This window comes from Diceros bicornis, chromosome 13 (assembly GCF_020826845.1).
Source record: "Diceros bicornis minor isolate mBicDic1 chromosome 13, mDicBic1.mat.cur, whole genome shotgun sequence".
Classification (NCBI taxonomy): Eukaryota; Metazoa; Chordata; class Mammalia; order Perissodactyla; family Rhinocerotidae; genus Diceros; species Diceros bicornis.
The window spans coordinates 23,946,039-23,964,777 of record NC_080752.1 but is presented as its reverse complement, the minus strand read 5'-3'; the positions used below and the strand labels follow the sequence as shown (position 1 = coordinate 23,964,777).

At 60.0% G+C, this 18,739-nt stretch overlaps 1 protein-coding gene across 1 annotated transcript in view; it reads right to left on the bottom strand.

The window, feature by feature from the left end:
- The window catches only part of PRDM16 (PR/SET domain 16), a 262,764-nt gene that overhangs the window by 7,196 nt on the left and 236,829 nt on the right, over positions 1-18,739 (bottom strand). The window contains exons 18-23 of the mRNA XM_058553864.1: positions 15,474-16,884; positions 11,659-11,743; positions 7,770-7,939; positions 7,032-7,109; positions 477-646; positions 76-250 (exon numbers count right to left, since the gene is read on the bottom strand). Coding sequence (XP_058409847.1) covers positions 76-250; positions 477-646; positions 7,032-7,109; positions 7,770-7,939; positions 11,659-11,743; positions 15,474-16,884 — 2,089 coding nt within the window. The remainder of the gene's footprint in view (positions 1-75; positions 251-476; positions 647-7,031; positions 7,110-7,769; positions 7,940-11,658; positions 11,744-15,473; positions 16,885-18,739) is intronic.

Sequence of the window (18,739 nt, the reverse complement as noted above, 5' to 3'; positions counted from 1 at the left end):
GAGGTCCCTGCTTTATGAGGCCACACAGGTGGGCTATGGGGTCCAGACCCCCAGGGCCATGGGTGGGTTTCTTACCGTTGGTCTGTTCGCGTTGACGCTTGGTTCATTTCACTATTGGCAATAAAGTTTCTGATTTCAGAGAAGTAAGAGTCTTCCTTCTCGTCTAAAAGTGCGTGGTTGTCTGACTCGGAAGTGGGAGAGGAGGCGCTGGTCCCCAGGTGGTTCGTGAGGACCCCGGAGTGCTGGCTCACTGTAGGGATGGGGGAGCATCAGAGGAGGGACCACTCTTGGCTGGCCCTCCCTTCCCTCCCTCCTCTGTGCCTCCTCCACCTCACATCTCTCCCAGTCGCTCCCCATCTTTCAAGTCCTCCCTTCCCTGCTCCTGAACTCAACCACCACCTCTGTGGGGCCTGCCTGGCGTGCCCTGCTGTGGGGGTGCTGGGGGATGGTGCCCCCTGCCCGCCGGCGGGGCCCACCTGGAGCATGCTCGTGTTCGTGCTTCTTTAGGTGTCTGTCGAGGTTGGTCTGCTGCCCGAAGCACCGGTTGCACAGGTGACATTTGAACGGCTTCTCCTTGTTGTGAATGTTCCGGACGTGCCGCTGGAGGTTGGAGGAGATGCTGAAGGAGCGGTCGCAGTACTTACACCTGGAAGACACAGGCGGCTCAGAGACCCCCGGGCCTCCCCCGCATGGACCAGACGCATGCGGGTCCCCTGGAGAGACTGGGCTCTGGGAGCCAAGTGAGGTGGGGGTGGGGACAGAAGCCAGGCCTCTGCTGCCCCCTCTCATGGCCTCTCAGAGACCCCCCTGAGGCCCCTGGGTCACCCAGCTTGAGAGGTGGTCATGGTGAAGCTGTGCCTAGAAACAGCCACTGCCAAAGAAGCAGGGGTTCGCCCTCTCTTGGCCTGTGGGCGAGGTCGTGTTGGAATGTGGCCCTGGGCTGGAGGGAGGGTTCCCTCTGGGCCTGTGCCCCTGGATGTGCAGTGCCCGGGGCCCTCCAGCGCCTCACTTCCTCTCTGGTGTCTGGGTCCCCCCAGCGTGGAGGCCCCAGGCCTGGCCGGTCCACAGCCGGAGGGCGGCATGCTCCTGGCAGCCTCAAGGGGGCAGCCGCATACCATGGAAAGATGCTCTGGTTTTCCTGGGAGGAGGAGCCCACAGCCCGCTGCCTGCAATTTTCCTCACGGCAGAGACCCCCACCCTGGCACGGGGAGAGCTGGCCTGGTCCTGGCCCCCTCCCGGGGGGTCCTTGGGCAAGCCCCATCTCACCTTGGGCCTCAGCTTGCCAATCCATTAACTGGGGGTGTGAGGGGCTGCCTGGGGCATGCTCGTTAGCTCCTTAATTGCCCTGAAGGCGAGGGGGGCTCCCCAGCCTTGCCCACTGTCAGGCTGCCTCCTCTACACAGACCACAAACAACCACACCCTCCCCTTTTGGTGGAGGGTGTGCCAGCCCCGCCTGCTCAGTTCATCTTTGCGCCCCTCTGCAGTGGGCACCCGATGCCAGCCTGTACCGCACACTTGGGAAAATTAGAAAAAGAGGCTCCTTTCTCCAGATACTTCAGCCGCACCTGTCAGAAGACTGTTGTGACATGTTCTGAGTTATCAGGACACAGCGCTTCTCTGCCAGGAAAGGTCACGGTAAACAGTCTAAGACGTCTCCGACCTCCACCTGCCCTCTTAGGTGTGGGTCCCTTGTGTGGGCACAGCCTTCACGACCATGCTCAGAGGCTCGGAGGCGGGGAAAGGGAGGGCTATTCTCTCCTCTTTATAGAAGGGGCACTGAGAGCCAGGGCCCAAGTATCCATGTGCCGAGGGGCAGGACAGTCAAGCCAGAAACAGGGAGAGCCAGGGGCCGGGGAGAGTGATGATCAAGAAGGCACCTGCGACTGTGGTCTGCACACACACACATGCTGCCTCCTCCTGGGGCAGAAGTCCACGCAGAAGCCAGCGATCGCTTACCGACAGGCGCTCCCACCTGCTCTGCGCACCCGCTGGATGACAGCAGAAGGAACCCCGACTCAGTGGTTTTCAGTTGCACACTTGTGTGCGTGTGTGGGCATGTGCAGGTGTGCGTGCACGCAGTGCATGTGTGCTAGCATGCACGTGTACGCACATGTGTGTGCTTATTTGAATGCGCACGTGTGCAGGTGTGTGCATGTGCATGCACGCAGGCGTGCGCACCTGTGGGCTGTGTGCACGTGTGTAGTGTATTTGCATATGTGTGCATGTGTGTCTGTGTGCACACTCTCACACACCTGGTCTTCAGAACTCCTCCAGGGATGCTTATCTGAGGCTCAGAGGCACGTGAGCACTTGAAACAGTTGTCTATGTGCTCATGTATTTTCCTATTTTGGAAATAAAACAACCTTCCACAGAGAGGCAAGAGGCAAGCGCAGAGAAGCAACAGCAGAGAAGCAACAGCAGAACCCTGGCCGGTCAGGCCTTTCAGGAGACAGCATCTGTGCAGCCAGTCCTGGCAGGGCTCGAGATTTATGCTCATCCAGAGGGGTGACCTCTGGAGGGGGGACCTGTCCTAAGTGTGCAGCCTGGCATTCCTCTGGGGGGCCCCACCCCAACCCCGATTGGGGCTGGTGGCCGAGCTCCAGCCCAGCAGGCTGGTCACGCGCACTGAATCACGTGGATACAGACGTGCCTGAGGACACTCCGGGAGTCCAGGCCTCCCACCCAGGGCCAGGCCAGCAGGGGCTGTGCGAAAGTGACCTTAACAGTGCCACCCTGCCCAGCATGGTGGCGCCTGCCCAACATCTGACTGTCAGAGACCTGGCCCTGCCCGGGGAACATGATCGACCGACCACACACTCCGGAGCCTCTCTGAGGCGGGAAGCTGTAGGCCCCACGGGCTGCCCAGGCCCAGGAGCTAAGCTTTCCCCGCACGAAGGGTGGCAGCTTCGTGAGACTCTGTCCCAGGAGGCATAGAGTCACCGCTGACTCCAGCCTGCTGGATCATACTTGGGCAGTTTGATGATGGTCCCACAGAACAAGGAGGGGCATGTTAAAAGGTGTCCCCAGGTCTCTCATAGTGTGATTCTGGGGCTTCATTCCTGCAGTTCCCGAAGCTTCCAAATTTTGCCTGAGCAGGCTAACTCTGGCTTCCTCCACAACACACGAGAAGAGCTATTAGTGATCTGGACACTGACTCCTGGGGCCACGGTCCCTGGGTTCCTCCTGAATGACTGGGCCTCCTCTGCTCCTCGGTCCCCAGGATGGGCCTGTCGGGCCTTGCTCCTCCTCAGCCTGGCTGAGCTGCCTCGGGCCCCTGGGAGCTCCAGGCTTCGGTCACAGCCTCTCCTCCCGCAGCCTCGTGATGGTCTGGAGCCCTAACTTGGACCCACCATCCTGGAAGCCTACACAGGCACTGGCTGTTCTGTTCTTCTAGGCCTGCACAGTGAGGAAGAGTGGGCCAGGCTCGAGCCCTCTCTGAGGCCAGGTCAGAGACGCTCGGGCACCCCCTGACCCGGCACTCCCCACACAGCAGTCCAGAGAGGGGGAATTTTACATCCCAGAATGCACTATCTCACTCCCCTGCAGACACATCCTTAAACTTACAGACCCCCCAACCCCCAGTGGTCCCAGGCTCCCAGACTACCATTCTGCTCTTCAGGGCGATCGCTCAGAAAGAACCAAATGCAAGGCCAAGCTGGCCCCCAGCCCAGGTCTGGGCATTCACCCCCTGCCCACCCAACAGGCTTCCCGCTGGGTTGAGCTGTCTGCCCACCCTCTGTCTATATGTGCCCTCGCACACACTTGCACACACTCGCACACACAGTGTTCCCACTTTCTTGGGAAATGCAGGGGCCTTTGACAAATTTCACCAAACGGCTGCTGCATAAACTCTGAGTCATGGGAATCCTGAGTAAGAAATGGGATGGAATAAGGAGCTTGTTCCCAGAAACGGAGAGCAGGGTTCCCCTGGAAGGGCTCTCTCTCCACCCTCTGTGGGGCCGGGTGTCTTGCAGAGGGAGCCACGCACTGGATTTGGTCACAGCGAGTCCTGAGTGTGGCCCTCTCCTGGTTCTAATCTAAATAAATGGCCTGGACTGAGTGCGGCCCTCTCCTGGTTCTAATCTAAATAAATGGCCCGGACAGAGAAGTCCATCTGACATCCAGGGGAGCAGCGGTCCCAGACTGCGAGGGAGCAGGGTTCTCCGAGCAGCTGGGGTTTGTGTTGTAAATAAGCTGACAGGCGGCTGGTGAAATTTATGGCTGCACTGTCTAGAATAACATGCCATTGCACCGCGGCAGGAATGAGAGCGCCTAGAGCGGGCCGGCCACTGCGGCATGCAGCTGAGGGCCTGGAGGGGACCTTGCTGTGACTGCATCTGCCGCAGCCCCAGGGAAGCCGGGCACAGTGGAGATACAGCACGGGTGGAGAGGGTGAAATGGCCCCTGGGCAGGCAGCAGCGTCCTCCCCGGGACCCAGTGGGGCCACCTCAGCCGTCACAGAGAGAAATCCTTTTGGTAACTGTAAAAGGGGGGAAGGGAAAGGAAGAAGAGATTTTGAAACCTAGCCCTAAAAATAAAACTGACCAAGAAAGAGGACACGTATGGGCCCCACAGCCCGTGATGGAAACTGTAACTGGACCTGGCTGGGGCATTTTGGGTTAACACAGGACGCGAGCCCAGGAGGAAACGAACTGCAGATCCAGAGCCCTGTGTCCTGAAAGCAGGGATCCCAGGTCCCGCTGGGAGCCCACAGGGCAGCCCTCGAAGGCTCGCATCCACAGTGTGACTCGAGGCCCCACTAGGCAGCATCCTGGAGGGAACCCCCGAGCACAGCTGCCAGGACGGGTGAAGGAAGCAGGCCCCCTCCTTTCCAATTCAACGTTTATATATCTCCAACCCAAACTGCAACAAGCCCTTCACACCAGAGCTTTAAGAAATAAAAGTGTCATCACTCGAGGATCTCTAAGCCAGGAGAAGCTGTCAGCCGAGGACGGCTCGCTGGCCGGGCGGGCCGGGCAGGAGGTTTGACCGTCCCTCCAGGAAATGTACCAGTCTCTCTACGGGGTCTTTCTTTCCCACGTCAGCACTTTGAAACACATTCCAAGTGATTTTAGATGATCTGAAGCGAGAACTTAAAAAGGAAGAGTGTTCCAGAGTCCTCTGGTTTGACTGTTGGTCACTCTGGGCAGCCCATGAAAAGCCCTGCTCCCTCCTGCCTGCGCGGGGCCTGCGTCAGCCCAGCCTCTGCCCACGTACATGAGGGCACTGGCCCAGGGCAGAGCTCACCCGAGGCAGGGGGCAGCAGGCAGTTTTAATCAGCCTAGCTGGGGCAGGGGCTCCTTCTCCTCTGGGGGGCCCGTGCCCAGCTCGTGGGTGTCTGTGGACAGGTATGCGTATTTTCCTCTTTCAACCTAAATCCTTCCAATGATCAGAGTGAGCCCAGAGCCCCTAGTGATGTCAGAAGGAAAGTCATATACCCCAAACTCCTCATCACAGGGCCACCCTGAGCCAGAGAAAGTCAGGATTTGCAACACAAACTTTCAAAGCAATTATTGTTCCACAAGATGAAACTCACAGATTGGAGAGAGCAAAAGAAATCAATGGTAATTAAATTCTCTATAAACATGGTCCAATCCTCTGGGGGCTCTTACATGCAACATGGTCCAGAAGTCGAGTCTTGTTACAGGACAAACACACAGCTCGTTTTCGGGGAGTGGACCAGACCAAATCAATTTTTCTGTTGTTAGCCTTTGTTAACATATAAGTCACTTTTTTAGGGGGAAGAGAGGGGCCTGTGTGTTGGGGAGAGGCTGGGGTCACCGACCAGACAACTGGTAAAGTGGTATGAGCTGTCATTGTCCAGCCAGGACAGGATGTGACCCTGTGGTGGTCAAGGATGCCTGCTATGTCTCGGAGTAGGGCATGTGTGGGGACCACAACACGTGCAGGGCCCCAGGTGGCCGCCTTCCCCAAGGATGGGGGGACACACCTGCTTATACATACACCTAATCTCCAGAGCCAGTTGGTGACCCCAAGCTCGGTGTGGCCAGAGTACAGGAATCTTATGCTGCCAACTTAAAACCATGCCAAACTCCTTATTCCCCACGGCTGCTGTTCACCAGACACACCCCAGGTTGCTGTCTTGGCATCTGAACCAGCATTTTGCCCCAGAGTCACCATCACCCGGGCTCTTGTTTAAAATGCTGACTCCCAGGCCCCTCCCTGGGTGGGGTCCCTGAAAGCCAGGGTGTCACCCTCAGCTCTTTTCCTGCCTGATGAAGGCCCCAGGGACCAAGGGAACTGGTACTGCTTCTCCTGGAGCCAGAAGGCTAAGCCATGGGCTCGGACCTCGGGCAAGTCATGGGGTGCCTCTGACCCTTGGGGTCCACATCTTTGAAACGTGGATGATGCCCCTACTTGTTCTGAACAAGAGAGGCAATGGCTCTCACACCCACAACGTGCTGTGTGGCCGCCTCTCTGCAGGCAGCAGCCCAAGCACTGAGGGAGGTGGGGAGCAGACACATGGTTTCCATCCAGGGCAGTCAAAGGGACCCAAGCGAATCCCTCAGGGGTCCCCAAGCCTGGGCTGGGACGCGCACTTGCATGGAGCTCCTTTTCCTCTGAGACAAGCCCTCCTGTCTTAGGTGCCCACCCTGGTCCACCGCCTGGGGTTAGGTCCTCCATGGCCATCATAAGAGGAAAAGAGTTGGACTGGGTGGCAGTGAAGCTGCGGCTTCTCCAACAGACCATCCCTGGGCTCCTGGCTTCTGGCTGACCCTCCTCTGAGCCCCCTGCCCCAGCTGACACCCCAGCAGTAGGAGGGAGAACTGCTCCCGGCGATTCTCCTCTGTGAGCAGGCAGGGGCCTTCCGGAAGCCCGCTGGGCACCTCCTGCCTAGTCTTTACAACATCCCAGGACGCAGGATGGCTGCGGAGCCAGGAGGGAGGGGCCCCAGGAACGACCTGACGCAAGCATGCTGGCTCCCACCCATTGCCCTTCCTGTGGGTGGAACGGGGGATGGTCCCACCAGGAGCCTGCCTCCCCCAACCCAAACCCAGCTGGCTCCTACCTGTATGGCTGCTCCCCGGTGTGTGTCCTCAGGTGTCTCGTGAGGTTTGCCGATCGGGGGAAGATCTTGCCACAGTACCTGGGGTGGAGGGGGTGGGGACACTGTTAGGCATGCTGCCGTAGACTTGGGAGTGGTTCCTCCAACTTGGCGTCTAGGGCCTGAGGTCACACAACTGGGAGGCAGGTGGCCAGGTGGCAGCATCCTGGATTTCAGTCACTCCTTCAGCCCTGGGGCCCAGCTGAGTTTCACAGAGAAGCCTGACCGGCCTACTCCGGCCCGCTCAGGCCGTGACCCCCGACCAAGCCATATCTCAGCCCTAGAGCCCAACGGTGGCTGAGCTAGCTCGGACTGGCCTGGACAGGCCCATGCAGCTGGGGACAGACACGGCACCTGTCTTCCCAGTGCTAGGTTTTCTGCTCCCTCCCAGAGCTGTGGTTAAACATTGACCAGTACACTTGGGCCTCAGGCCTTCCGAATACCGACTGGCTAGACCAAGGTTGCACTTTCTTGCACTCACATGAACACAGCTCAGTGGGGGCAGGGGGAGGTCACCCACACATGCATATTTTCGGGGAATGACCTCAAGTGGGTAACGGACTGTTTCTTGCTACTACACTGTACTTTGACTGTGACTGAGAGCTTTTTCCTGAATGCAAAGGTTCACAGGCTGCAGTGCGGCACCTGTGGCCACCTTAACAGGGCCGCCCCACCAGCTCCCAGAGGCTGGCCACATCTCACCTGCACGTGTATCGCTCCTTGCCCTTCCTGAGGATGGGGTCGGAGAGCGTCGGGGGCGGGGACCGGAAGTTGAAGGGGTGGTGGGGGAGGGGCTGCAGGGAGCTGCCCGAGTCTGCCTTCATGGCCGCGAAGCTCTCCAGCTTCTCTGTCATGGTCTCGATGGCTGACATCTGTTGGTATGAGAGCGGGAGAGGCTGCGGGACTCCCCTGAGCCATCATCTCTCTTGAGGAGCACCGACCCACCCCCACGGGCATATGGGGGTCCTCGACAACTGAGCACATCAGTTGACCAAGCCAGGACAAGGCCATGCGGGCCCTCAGGCCGTCATTGGAACCAGTGGTCTCCTGGCATCATCTTGGCCACTGGGTTAGATTCTTTCACTTTCTGCGGCCAGCCCTGCTCTCGTCCTTCCCTGGAGCCCTGCTTATGGTGTAGTGTCTAGGCTGTGGGAGCTGGAACTGACCGTCACCAGCCAGCCTCACTGCCTGGTTTGGTGGACATGAATGGTCACACATCTCCTTATTTGGAAATGAGCCAGCAGTGCCCCACTGGCTTGACCCCTGGCCAGAACTGGTTGGCTAGTTTGGGTTAAAGACAGAATTTTATCCAGATTTTTTTTTTGAGTCTTGAAATATGAAGATAGCTACCTGAATCTCAGATTAAAACATGGACCACTGGCCTGGGGCACCACCACCACCTAGAGGCAGTAGGCCATAATTGCAGGCCAAGTACTAAAATAGCCCAAGACTGGATCCCACTAACCAAATGTTCAAAATGATAATGCCAATGTTACATGGCACAGGACATCTAATGGACAAAAGAAGCCACCTCTCTGCTTCTTGGAGATGCCAAGGACTTGCTTGGGGAGGAGAAGGGAGCATGGCATTGGTCATCTCCCCCTGGTGGGCAGAGTTCTGACCAGAATCCCAGACTGTGCCTCCCCTCAAGGCCTTGGGGCTTGGGGACTGGAGGGGGAACGGGGCTGACGGAGCTGCACAGGTCTCAGGAGCACTTTCCCTGCTCTCCTTCCCCCCATGGAGGTGGGCTGCCCCAAGAGTGCCTGCTGTGCACCGGGCCCTGTGGGAGGCTGGGGCGGGCCTGCACAGGAAGAGCTTTCATTATGCCCAGAGCCCCTCAGGGTTTATGTTTAACAAAAGGAACTCCAGGAGCAAGCCTGGGTCTTGGCAGGAGTCACTAAGTCCCTCGAAGGTGGGGCCGGTGTCCCCAGGGCCCAGCTGGGCTCAGCCCTCAGCAGGCTCTCCGTATACCTTTGCTAAACAAATATTTACAGGAGTGCATTTCACCTGGGAGACCCCAGAGGAGCGGATGGTGGTGTGGGGAGCAGGAGGGAGGAGGAGGGCAGGGCAGGGTGGGAATGGAGATGGAGACGGGAGGAAGAGCTTGTGTTTCTCCAAGTGCTTTGATCACTGGGAGAAACTGGCCATGGTACCATGGTGGACCCCTGGCAGCCAGCATCTGAAGAACGGGTGTGAGTGGGCGAGGTGAGGGAGGCGGAGGAGTGGCCGGCTGCACCACACCCGGGCCCCTCACTCAGCACTCGCTGTCTCTGAGCAACGCTAATGCCAATTACTCGGAGGAGGATCCTTGCTCATTTACTGCAAAACCTCGGCCACCAGTGAACAAAACCATGTGTCTCACTGCCAGGGGTCTTCTAGCGAGCCCTGCTCCTCCACCCCATCCAGAGCCAGGCCCTCACCTCTGTGGGGCCCTGTTCTCCAGGTACCCAATCAGAGGACTGCTGGTGGGGACAGAGGGCTCTTTACCAACGCTACTCGGAGGCCACAGCACATCAGTGGTGGAGATATTTTGCAATTTGGGGAACAACCAACTGGTTGCAATAAAAACACCCAGAAAGGGGTTAACGAATAGAAAATGGCCGAGGCCTCCCTGTGACCCTGGGCTGCCACCTTGGCCCCCAGCCAGCTGGGCCCAGGTGGCAGGGCTTTTAGCTTGGCCATCCCTATGGGGTAGGCACACTCCGTCCTCAGACACCGGATGCTTCCCACTGTGAGCTGCCCTCCCCATCTCTGCTGATGGACAGATGGAAATTGTCTTGCCCCCCGGCCACTGTCCAGCCCCTCACCGCCCCCTCTACGCCTGGATGATGGCACCCCACATGCACAGACCGATGCCCATCTGCCTGCAGGACTCAGCTTTAGCCATAGCCTTGGAAGGCCCTGGAACTCTCCACCACCTCAGACTCCTAGGACCCCCAGGGGTGGTGAGGGACTGTGGCTGGGCAGCACCGCCTCACCCTGAACCCCGGGGGCTGCACACCTGCATGTTGGGCCTCAGAAGTGGAAGGCCTTGACAACGTCCTGCCTGGCACCTGACCAGCACAGGCCGACATCTTCTATAGCAGTGACCCCGTACTTTGTAGAGAGCATCAGTTATCAGTGCTTTCTGCCTCAGTGATGGCCTGACCCTGGACCATTTAACTAGGTAACTTACTGGTCATCTCTTACCCCTACCACCTGGCTCTGGGCCCACAGGGCAGGCAGCAGGGGTGGCAGGGCCCAGGGGAGCAGGCAGGAGGGACCATGGGCGGCTGGCCCTCCCGCCAGGCCTCTCTTCCTCAGGCCAGGGTGGGTCTCGCGGAGGCCGCCCGCCAGTCCAGGCTGCTTGGCCTGCTCCGCCCGATCAGATATTCCCGGCCTGCGGAGCTCCCCCACAAACACAAACACAGGATGCGCCTGGACGGCTTGTCAGCTTTCCCAGCCCGTCCCGAGGAAAATCGAGGGAAGTTATTCACCAAACTCCGAGGCCCCCACGAAACAATGGGAGGCGCTAAGTTTAGCTGTGAACCTGGGCAGGGAGTGGGTTTCACAAACTGGGGTGTTTGTCCAAGGCGGGAATCGCGGAGAAAGAGAACAATGGTCCAGTTTAGAGTCTGGGTTCAGGCCCGCCCCACAGCTCAGCTCCAGGACCCTGGGGGAGGGAGCGGCGGCCTGTGGCTCTGGGGAAGGGGCTGGGCCCCAGGGCAGCGACCACACGTGGGCACACGGGGCAGGGAATGGGGGAGACTCTGCTGGGCCCTGCTGCTCACCCTGGCTTCTGCTGCCCCTCTGTGCCCATCCCTGGGAGGAGGTGGCCGGAGGGGCAGACCAAGCGCCTGTAGGCTTGGTGGGGTCTGCATTCTCTTCCCCAGACCCCGACTCTAGTCTTGGTGGACAGCCTTGCCACCTTCTGTGGCCCAGGGGAGGGCGCCCCGCCAGCCTCCCACCTCTTGGGACCCTCCGCCCTCAATGCAGGTCCCTCTGCTTCTCTCCTGCCCCCCACCTCCTCCTGCTCGCTTTGTCCCCCTCCTCACTCAGCCTCTTCCTCTCCTGGTCTTTTCTCGTGAGCTCTCTCAAGGCCAGCGCACCCCAGAAAAGCCTGTTCATGTCCATACCTCGGGGCTGTGTCCCGAGTCTATTCCCCTTACATTCAAATTTCTTGGATTCACTCCATCCCTCTCTGTCCCCCGCCCCGACGAGGTTCATTCCCCCTCCTAGAGCTGGAGCTGTGGTTGAGTGAGCCTTCCTTGAGCTAGGGTCCTCGCTGCCTCCGAGGGACCCACGGGGCTGCCCCTACCGAAGACCCCCCTCCTTCCTCACCTCCCCTGGCCCTTCTCATCCTCTCCAGCCTCACAGGCACCCATGGGGTCGGCAGGGAGAGAGCCCTCCTGGACCGGGAAGCTACGGCCCGGAGTGCCAAGGGGCCACTGTGCACATGGCCCCCCTTGGGAGCGTGGCTCGGTTTGGGTGGAACCTTGGGGTTCCCGCCCCTCAAAGAGCCCTGTACAGCCTGGGGCAGCCCCGGACAGAGGGCCTCAGAATGGGGGTCCCGAGAGAAGCCCCCACCTGGCCCCGGCCCCCCGGGTCTTACCTGGGGGTGTAAGAGCAGCGGGGATGGCCGCAGGTACCTCTCCTTCAGGACGCCCACAGGGCCTGTCACCTTCCGCTTCTCCACCCTGCTGGACAGCAGCACAGAGGGTTACGTACCCCACCGAGCAGCCAGCGCCAGGCCGGGAGGGGCTGTGCCCCCGCCCCCCCTGACGCCCTCCCGAGCCCCACTGGTCACAAGGCGTGAGGACCTCGCCACGGTGGTCCAGCTTCCGTGGCTCCCCGATTACCACGTCTCACCAGAGGGCCGTGGCGACATCTGTGACCCTGCCCACCTGCTCGCCTACGGGATCCTCCCAGCCCGCTGCCTGCCCCCGACACTCTCGCTCTGCTTCTCTCATGTGCCCCCGATCACCACACCCACTTCTGGACCCCTTCGAGTCCCTGGACGTCGCCCCCACCACTGCAGCTGCTGGCACCCATGCACGTGATGAATGCTTAATGCTGGAGTCCAGAATCTTCTCTGAAGGCCCTGAGCACATCAGCCTCTGCCAACAGGCCCGTCAGCCCTTGAGGGGTTGACCTTGTCGGGGTCCTGGTTGGCCTGCAGCGGAACGTGAAGCACACGGGAGGCTGTCGCCTACACCCCGCCTTCCCTGTCTCTCCTAGCCCTTTGCCGACTGGGCTGACCAGTCGAGTGACCAAGAAGTTTCTGTCCTGGGGAAGTCACCAGGGCCTCCCATAGCAGCCAGGCAGGCTCTGCCTAAAAACTCGTGATGGCTGCTGAGATGACAGTTCTAGAACCTTCCCCCAATGCCAATGACAATTCTGTTCATCACAAAACAAGCAGAGGAGGTGGCTGGGTGGCACCCAGCGATTCCTCCTCTCACCGTTTCCCAGCAACGCCTGCCTCAGTCTCCCCATGGGGGCTGAGATTTACAAAGCGTGATTTGTGAGCCTGTTTCCCAGCGTCTCCGGCGCTTTGGGGACACTGTGCCTCTCCGCACACAGAAACAGCCCCTCTGAACCAGTCCTGAGCTGGATGCTCCCGTTCCCTTTGTGCCCAGGCCTTGCTGGGCTCCATGCTCATCTCACTCTAGCCTCCAGTGGACCAGCTGGGGCACTGACCGGAGCAGGACAGGGTATGGCCGCAGGGGGACAGCACTGCCACCCCGGAGGGCCAGAGGTAGGAGCCTCCTCTACAGAGCGAGGCCGCAGGTCACCCCACGGAGACCATGAGCCTGGTCCAGGAGGGAGAAGGGGGGTGCTGCACAACGAGCTGTGGGAAGATTCCCTCCCGGAGGAATAAGATAAAGGACCACACGTGTGGCTCTGGGAGAGGCCATATCCCTGTGTGGGAAATCAGCCTGGAGGGACCTCACTCTGCAGGCCTCCACCGAGGCCCCGTTCAAAGTGGGACTGTGTCGGATTCAGAGACACTGCAGGGTTGGTGGGCTGGGCCGAGAGGAGGGGGACCCTTGTGGGAGGAGGAGGGCCAGGTTTGGCTCCATCTCTTCTGCCTTTTTATGTGTCACGTGGCGGTTCCACCAGGCTGGCTCCCAAGCAACCAAGGCCAGCTGACCCTAGTGACTCCCAGTGGACATGGGGTCTCCAAGGTGCTTGGCTTACGTCACCAGCCCATCCTGCAGACACAGCAGCCATGTGATGGGGAGGGAGGTGAGAGGGGCTGGAGAGTCAGGGCAGCTGACTGGGCAGTGTTAGGGGGATGGAGGACTGTGGGTACACGTTCAGGGTCACCCACGGGGAATGGCCTGTGGGGAGTTTTGCTAGAGTCACCCTCAGGACCACCCAGGAGCCAACGGGGACCCTGTCCTCCAGCCCCGGGGCACAGCCTGTTCACGGGCAGTTCATTTGCCCACGCTCACTTGGGGAGAAACCTCCACCACGTGCGTTTGTCTACCTTGATTGTGTTGGGGTAGCAGGCAGACTGTGTGGAGCTCACCCACACTGGGGTGTCTGCTAGTGTCTGCGTGCAAAGGTGGGGCCCAGGCAGCCCCTCCAGCAGGTGCTGGACCCTAAACCCCCAGGGCAAGAGCCCAGGAATGCTGGGTCTCAGAGGAGCTCAGACGGTGGGGGGCCCTGAGGCCCATTCCCACTTCCCTGCTCCCCAAAATTCCAGGAAAAGGCCCAAGCCCTAAACCAGGCCAAGAGTGGGGACAAGAGCGGCTGAGGGAGAGATGCCTGGAGAGTGAAGTGCAGAGGGGCAGACGAGGGCCAGAAGGAGAGCTGGGATGGGGAGGATGAGGAGGAGAGGAGGGGGCTGGAGGAGGCTAGGGGGGAGCAGGAGAAGGTTAACTGAGAGCCTCGCATGCCTACTGGTTCCAACTCTGGGGGCCTGACCAGAAGGTTTTGTCCCTTGGTCTCCAATCACCCCCTCGCATCCTCTGCACAAGGGCTGCACGTCCCATGGACGCCTCCTCTCTCACATCCCAGCTGTCTCCTGGCCTCGCCTGGGCTCCTGGAGATTCTTATGCTAACCAGCAAGTGCTTCCTGGGCCTTTTGATGGCCACATTTGACCCAGAAAGCCGAGGAGCTGCCTTCGACAGATGAAAGCGATCCCCTCTCTGCTGAGCCTCCAGTCCATGTTGTCAGACCATCTACAGATGGTGTGTTTGTAAAGAAATACCTAAACAGGGCATTTTTCACGTTTCCTGTGGTGCTGACCTCAGGACAGGGCAGGAAACAGGACGGGCTGCAGACACAGTCCGGCTAGGGCCACGGGCGTGGAGCATGGAGAGCGGGGGCCCGTGTGGGTGTGCTGGTCTGGTGGGCAGAGTGGGAGGCCAGCCCGTCTCCCCCTCGGCTGGCAGCTCTGCCTGGCTTGACAACATTTTCTCCCACATGGACCTCAGCAGGTGTGATCTTCTCAGCCACGTGCCCACCCCCATGCCAGGGAACAGCAGGCGCTCAGGACCTCAAGGTGGCCACATGCTCCTGGGCTCTCCACAAGCCAGTGCATGCGTGCACACGCGTGTGCACAGGGCCTCTCTCACATGGATGCGGAGGCCCGTATCAGCTACAACAGCCTGTGCTGGTTTGCCGGCACCTCCAGGACCCCTCCCAAGCCCACCCACGTGCACAGACAGCACTTTCCTCAGGGCGCAGCTTGCCCAGCACTCCGGGAACACATGGTGCTGGTGGGGTCTGAGCCCTCCCACCTAAGCAGCCCACTTGATCAGAGCCTGCCCAGAAACTGGGGAGGGGGATTACATCACCCCTTCCCAGAAGGGCTAGCAGAGGTGGGATATTGATTGTTTGCAACCTCCAAAGTTTCCTCCTTCCTTCCTCCTCCCCCACTCTGGGGACCAGTGGCTCCTTCTCCGATTTCCCCTGGGCCAGCAGAAACCCCCAGCTGTGGCTCTGGGGGATGGTGGGGGGCACAAGAGCAGCCACAGGGAAGCGGAGACGCTGGGAAGTGGAGAGATGCTCAGAGGAAAGAGCAAGGATCTGAGATGTGTGGGAGGCAGAGCTGGTCCAGAGAAGACAGTGGGAGACAGCGGGAGGGCCTCTGGGGTGGGTCTGAGTGGAGGCTCCGGAGGGGCTCAAGGCATGGCAGGGGGTAGCCTAGTGGCTGTCAGCGAAGGGGAAGTGTGTGTGTCTGGGAGGCCCTACCACAGCCTCCCAAGTGCCCACCCTAGGAATGTGCCAAGCCAGGCATGCCCTCTGGAGCAGCAGGGACCCCCAAGAGCTCAGGCGCCCCCATGAGGTCAGCAAAGGCAAAGGGATGAATCTTGGGGGAGCACAAGAGAGCATCACCTCCCTCACGCTGACCTGCCCAGCTCCCCAGCTGGGTCGGCCCCTTTGGGAGGACAGGTGAGGGCAGGGCATGTTAATACCTGTAGATGGGGTCCATGAAAAAGGGCGACGGCTTGGCGTAGTGCAGCGAGGGCTGCTGGGGCAGCTGCGCCGGGCACACCTTGGGCAGCCCCTCGCCTGCCCCCAGCTTGCGCTCGCCGTAGATGTGGTTCTTGCGGGGCTCCCGACCCCCTCCGTTCTGGCTGGCTCGGACACGGCTGCCGATGCTCAGGTCCAGCGGCTGCTCCTCGCCGGACGCGGGGGCCGGGGGCACCTTGGGCACAGGCAGGATGGGCTTGGCCTCTTTTGGTTTGGTGGTGAGGTCGAAGGGGGACTCGGCGCTGGGGCCGCCCACCTTGAGGGCGTCCTGGGGTGACTTTGGCTCGGCCTTGACCAGCAAGTTGTGGGCGAGGGTGCGGTCCGTGAAGGGGTAGAGGGAGTGGGGGAAATTGGGCAGGAGCTGGAAGGGGAAGACTGAGTGGTAGGGCAGCGCGCCCAGCTTCTTCTCCTGCATGCCCATGAAGCCGGGGCCAAAGTACTTCTCGGCGATGGAGGCGATGGCCTTGATGGAGTCACCCGCGGCGCCTGACGCGGTCAGCAGCTGCTCATCGGGCGGCGGGAAGAAGGAGTGCTGGGAGTAGAAGATGGGCACTTCGCCCACGCTGTTCGGGGCCCCCGGGGGCGCGGCGCCACCCCCAGACTCAGGCTTGCCCTCGGCCGCCTTGCCCTTGGCCTTGTCGCGGTCGCTGTCCACATCGCTGTCCAGGTCCGAACCTGTCCCCGTGGTCGTGTCCAGGTCGGTCCCGGTCGTGGTGTTGATGTCCTCGAAGTCGCTGCCGTCTGACATGTCGCTGCTCCGGGTCTTGAGCTTCTCGGCGTACGAGTCCTCCAGGCGGCTCTCGAACTTCTCCTCCGGCCCCGTGGCCGCCGTGGCACCCTGGCCGCTGTTGCCGACGGCGGAGACGAGGGGCAGGGCTGGGTTTCCCAGGGGGCTGGGGAGCTTGGCGTCCTGGGCGTGGTTCAGGGGGCTCTTGAGCAGCGGCGTGGGAGGTAGCAGAGGCGGCCGGGGGTACAGGGACGGAGGGAAGATGCCCGGGAAGCCCGGGGTGAGCGCGGGGAAGGCCGGGGGGGCCGCGGAGAAGGGCAGGCTCCCAGGATGTGGCCTGGAGGGGAAGTACTCATTGAAGCCCAGGCTAGCGTGGTTGAGGTTGGGGGGGGGCTTGGCCTTGTCCATCATGGGGCTGGGGGTCAAGGGCAGACCCGGGGCAAAGAGGCTGCCCGGTGTGTAATGGTTCTTCCCCTCGCAGAAGCGCCGGTGCTTGTTGAGGGAGGAGGTAGTGCTGAACATCTGCCCGCAGTCCCTGCACTTGATCTGTGTGCGGCAGTCAGCGTGCATCCGCTTGTGCCGGCACAGGTTGGAGAACTGCGTGTAGGATTTGTGGCAGACCTCACCTAAAACATCAGCAGAAAGCAAAGACAAATACGATATGAAATTACGGGAAACTCTGCGGTTTCAGGGGAGCAGGACAAGGGGCGCTTCTGGTCCCAGTGATTGGAGTAGCCTGTGCTTGTGTATGTGAGCACACGTGTGCGTGTGTGTGTACATGCAAGTGTGTATGTGTGTATGTGTTCATGTGAGCACATGTGCATGCATGTGTGTCTGTACACGTGCTTGCACGTGCGTATGTGGGCATGCATGCATGTGTGTCTGTGGGCACACACGTGTGGCTGCATGCATGTGTATGCAACACATGTGCACATGCATGTACGTGTTTCATGCACACTGTGCATGCATGTGTGTATATGTGCGTGCGCACATGTGCTTGCATGTGTACATGTAGGGATATATGCATGTGTGCCCGTACTTGTGTCTAGACATACATGTGTGCATATGTATGTGTATGTGTGTGCATGTTGTTGGTGCATGTGTGCACAAGTGTGTGTATGTGTGCACATCTGTATGTGTGTGCCTGTGCATGTGTGTGCACACATACATATGTGTGTGTGCGCCCCACCCTGGGGCTGCCCTCTGGTGACCAGTACAGACTGGCAAGGACCATCTGTGCCTTCCCTGGGGTCTCTGGGTCCGCTTGGACAGATCTCACGGCGCCTCAACCTTCTCTGTTGGAAAATGAGGTGCTGCAGTTTGCGCCCCCCTCTCCCATGAGAGTTTGCAACGTGGGGGCCAAAGTCTTCTGAAATCGCTCCTAGGGTTGGGCAAAGCCCTGGCATGCAGCCGTGTGTGCCACTGCATCAGCTTGCCTGGGACTCCTGCCCTACCTCCCTGCTGTCTTCAGTGATGCTGTTCCAGCAGGGGACAGAGGAAAACACCAACCCCCCAGATTAGGTCTCCTGCTTTCTAAAGTTTAAAACGCTCCCTGCTCCCTCCCTCGCCTCTGTCCTAGGCTCTGCAACCCACACCCGGAGAGGGAGGCCTCAGGGGTGACCAGCCCACGCGGGGGTTCTTTTCTTTTTTGTGTGTGTGTGTGAGGAGATCAGCCCTGAGCTAACGTCTGCCAATCCTCCTCTTTTTTTGCTAAGGAAGACTGGCCCTGGGCCAACATCTGTGCCCATCTTCCTCCACTTTACATGGGACGCCGCCACAGCATGGCCTGCCAAGCAGTGTGTCGGTGCGCGCCTGGGATCTGAACCGGCGAACCCTGGGCTGCCGCAGCGGAGTGCGCGCACCCAACCGCCTGCGCCACCGGGTTGGCCCCCACTCGGGGTTTCTTAGTTGGAGAGTCTGGGCTTTGGGAACACGGCTCCTGGAGGTGCATGGTCACCGTTTGGGGGTGGCCTGAAGGTGGGGATGGGAGGCAAGCCCTATGTAGGGCCGTGTGGAGAGGGGCTGGTTCCACGTTTGAGAAAAGTGAAACCTTCCCAAATTGGGATGAAGAGGCAGCAGCAGGCTCTGCTCTTAACAGGAGAGGGCAGTGCTAGCCGGAGCCGAACACCAGGACCCAGAGGCCCAGGAGACTCCATCTCGCCATTTTCCCAATGGCCTGTGAGTGGAATGTCAACAAATCGCCAGCTTTTTTTCTCCTCTTGTTTTCCTAACCAAAAACTGAGGAACACACACGTGCGCGCACACACGCACACCCTGCGTGTCTCTCTCTCTGCAGGACGATCTGTTTCCTAACTGCAGCCCCAGTGGCAACAATGATTTCAACGAGTCTCCTGCTCACCACAAATCCTCAACTGCCTGATGTCACGCTCTTCTAGCTGAGCACTTTGGCCCTGAGATTGTCGTGTTCTTTAATCACACTATCTATTTACATTAGTGGCTCTGCCTTCCTGGTCGTCTGGC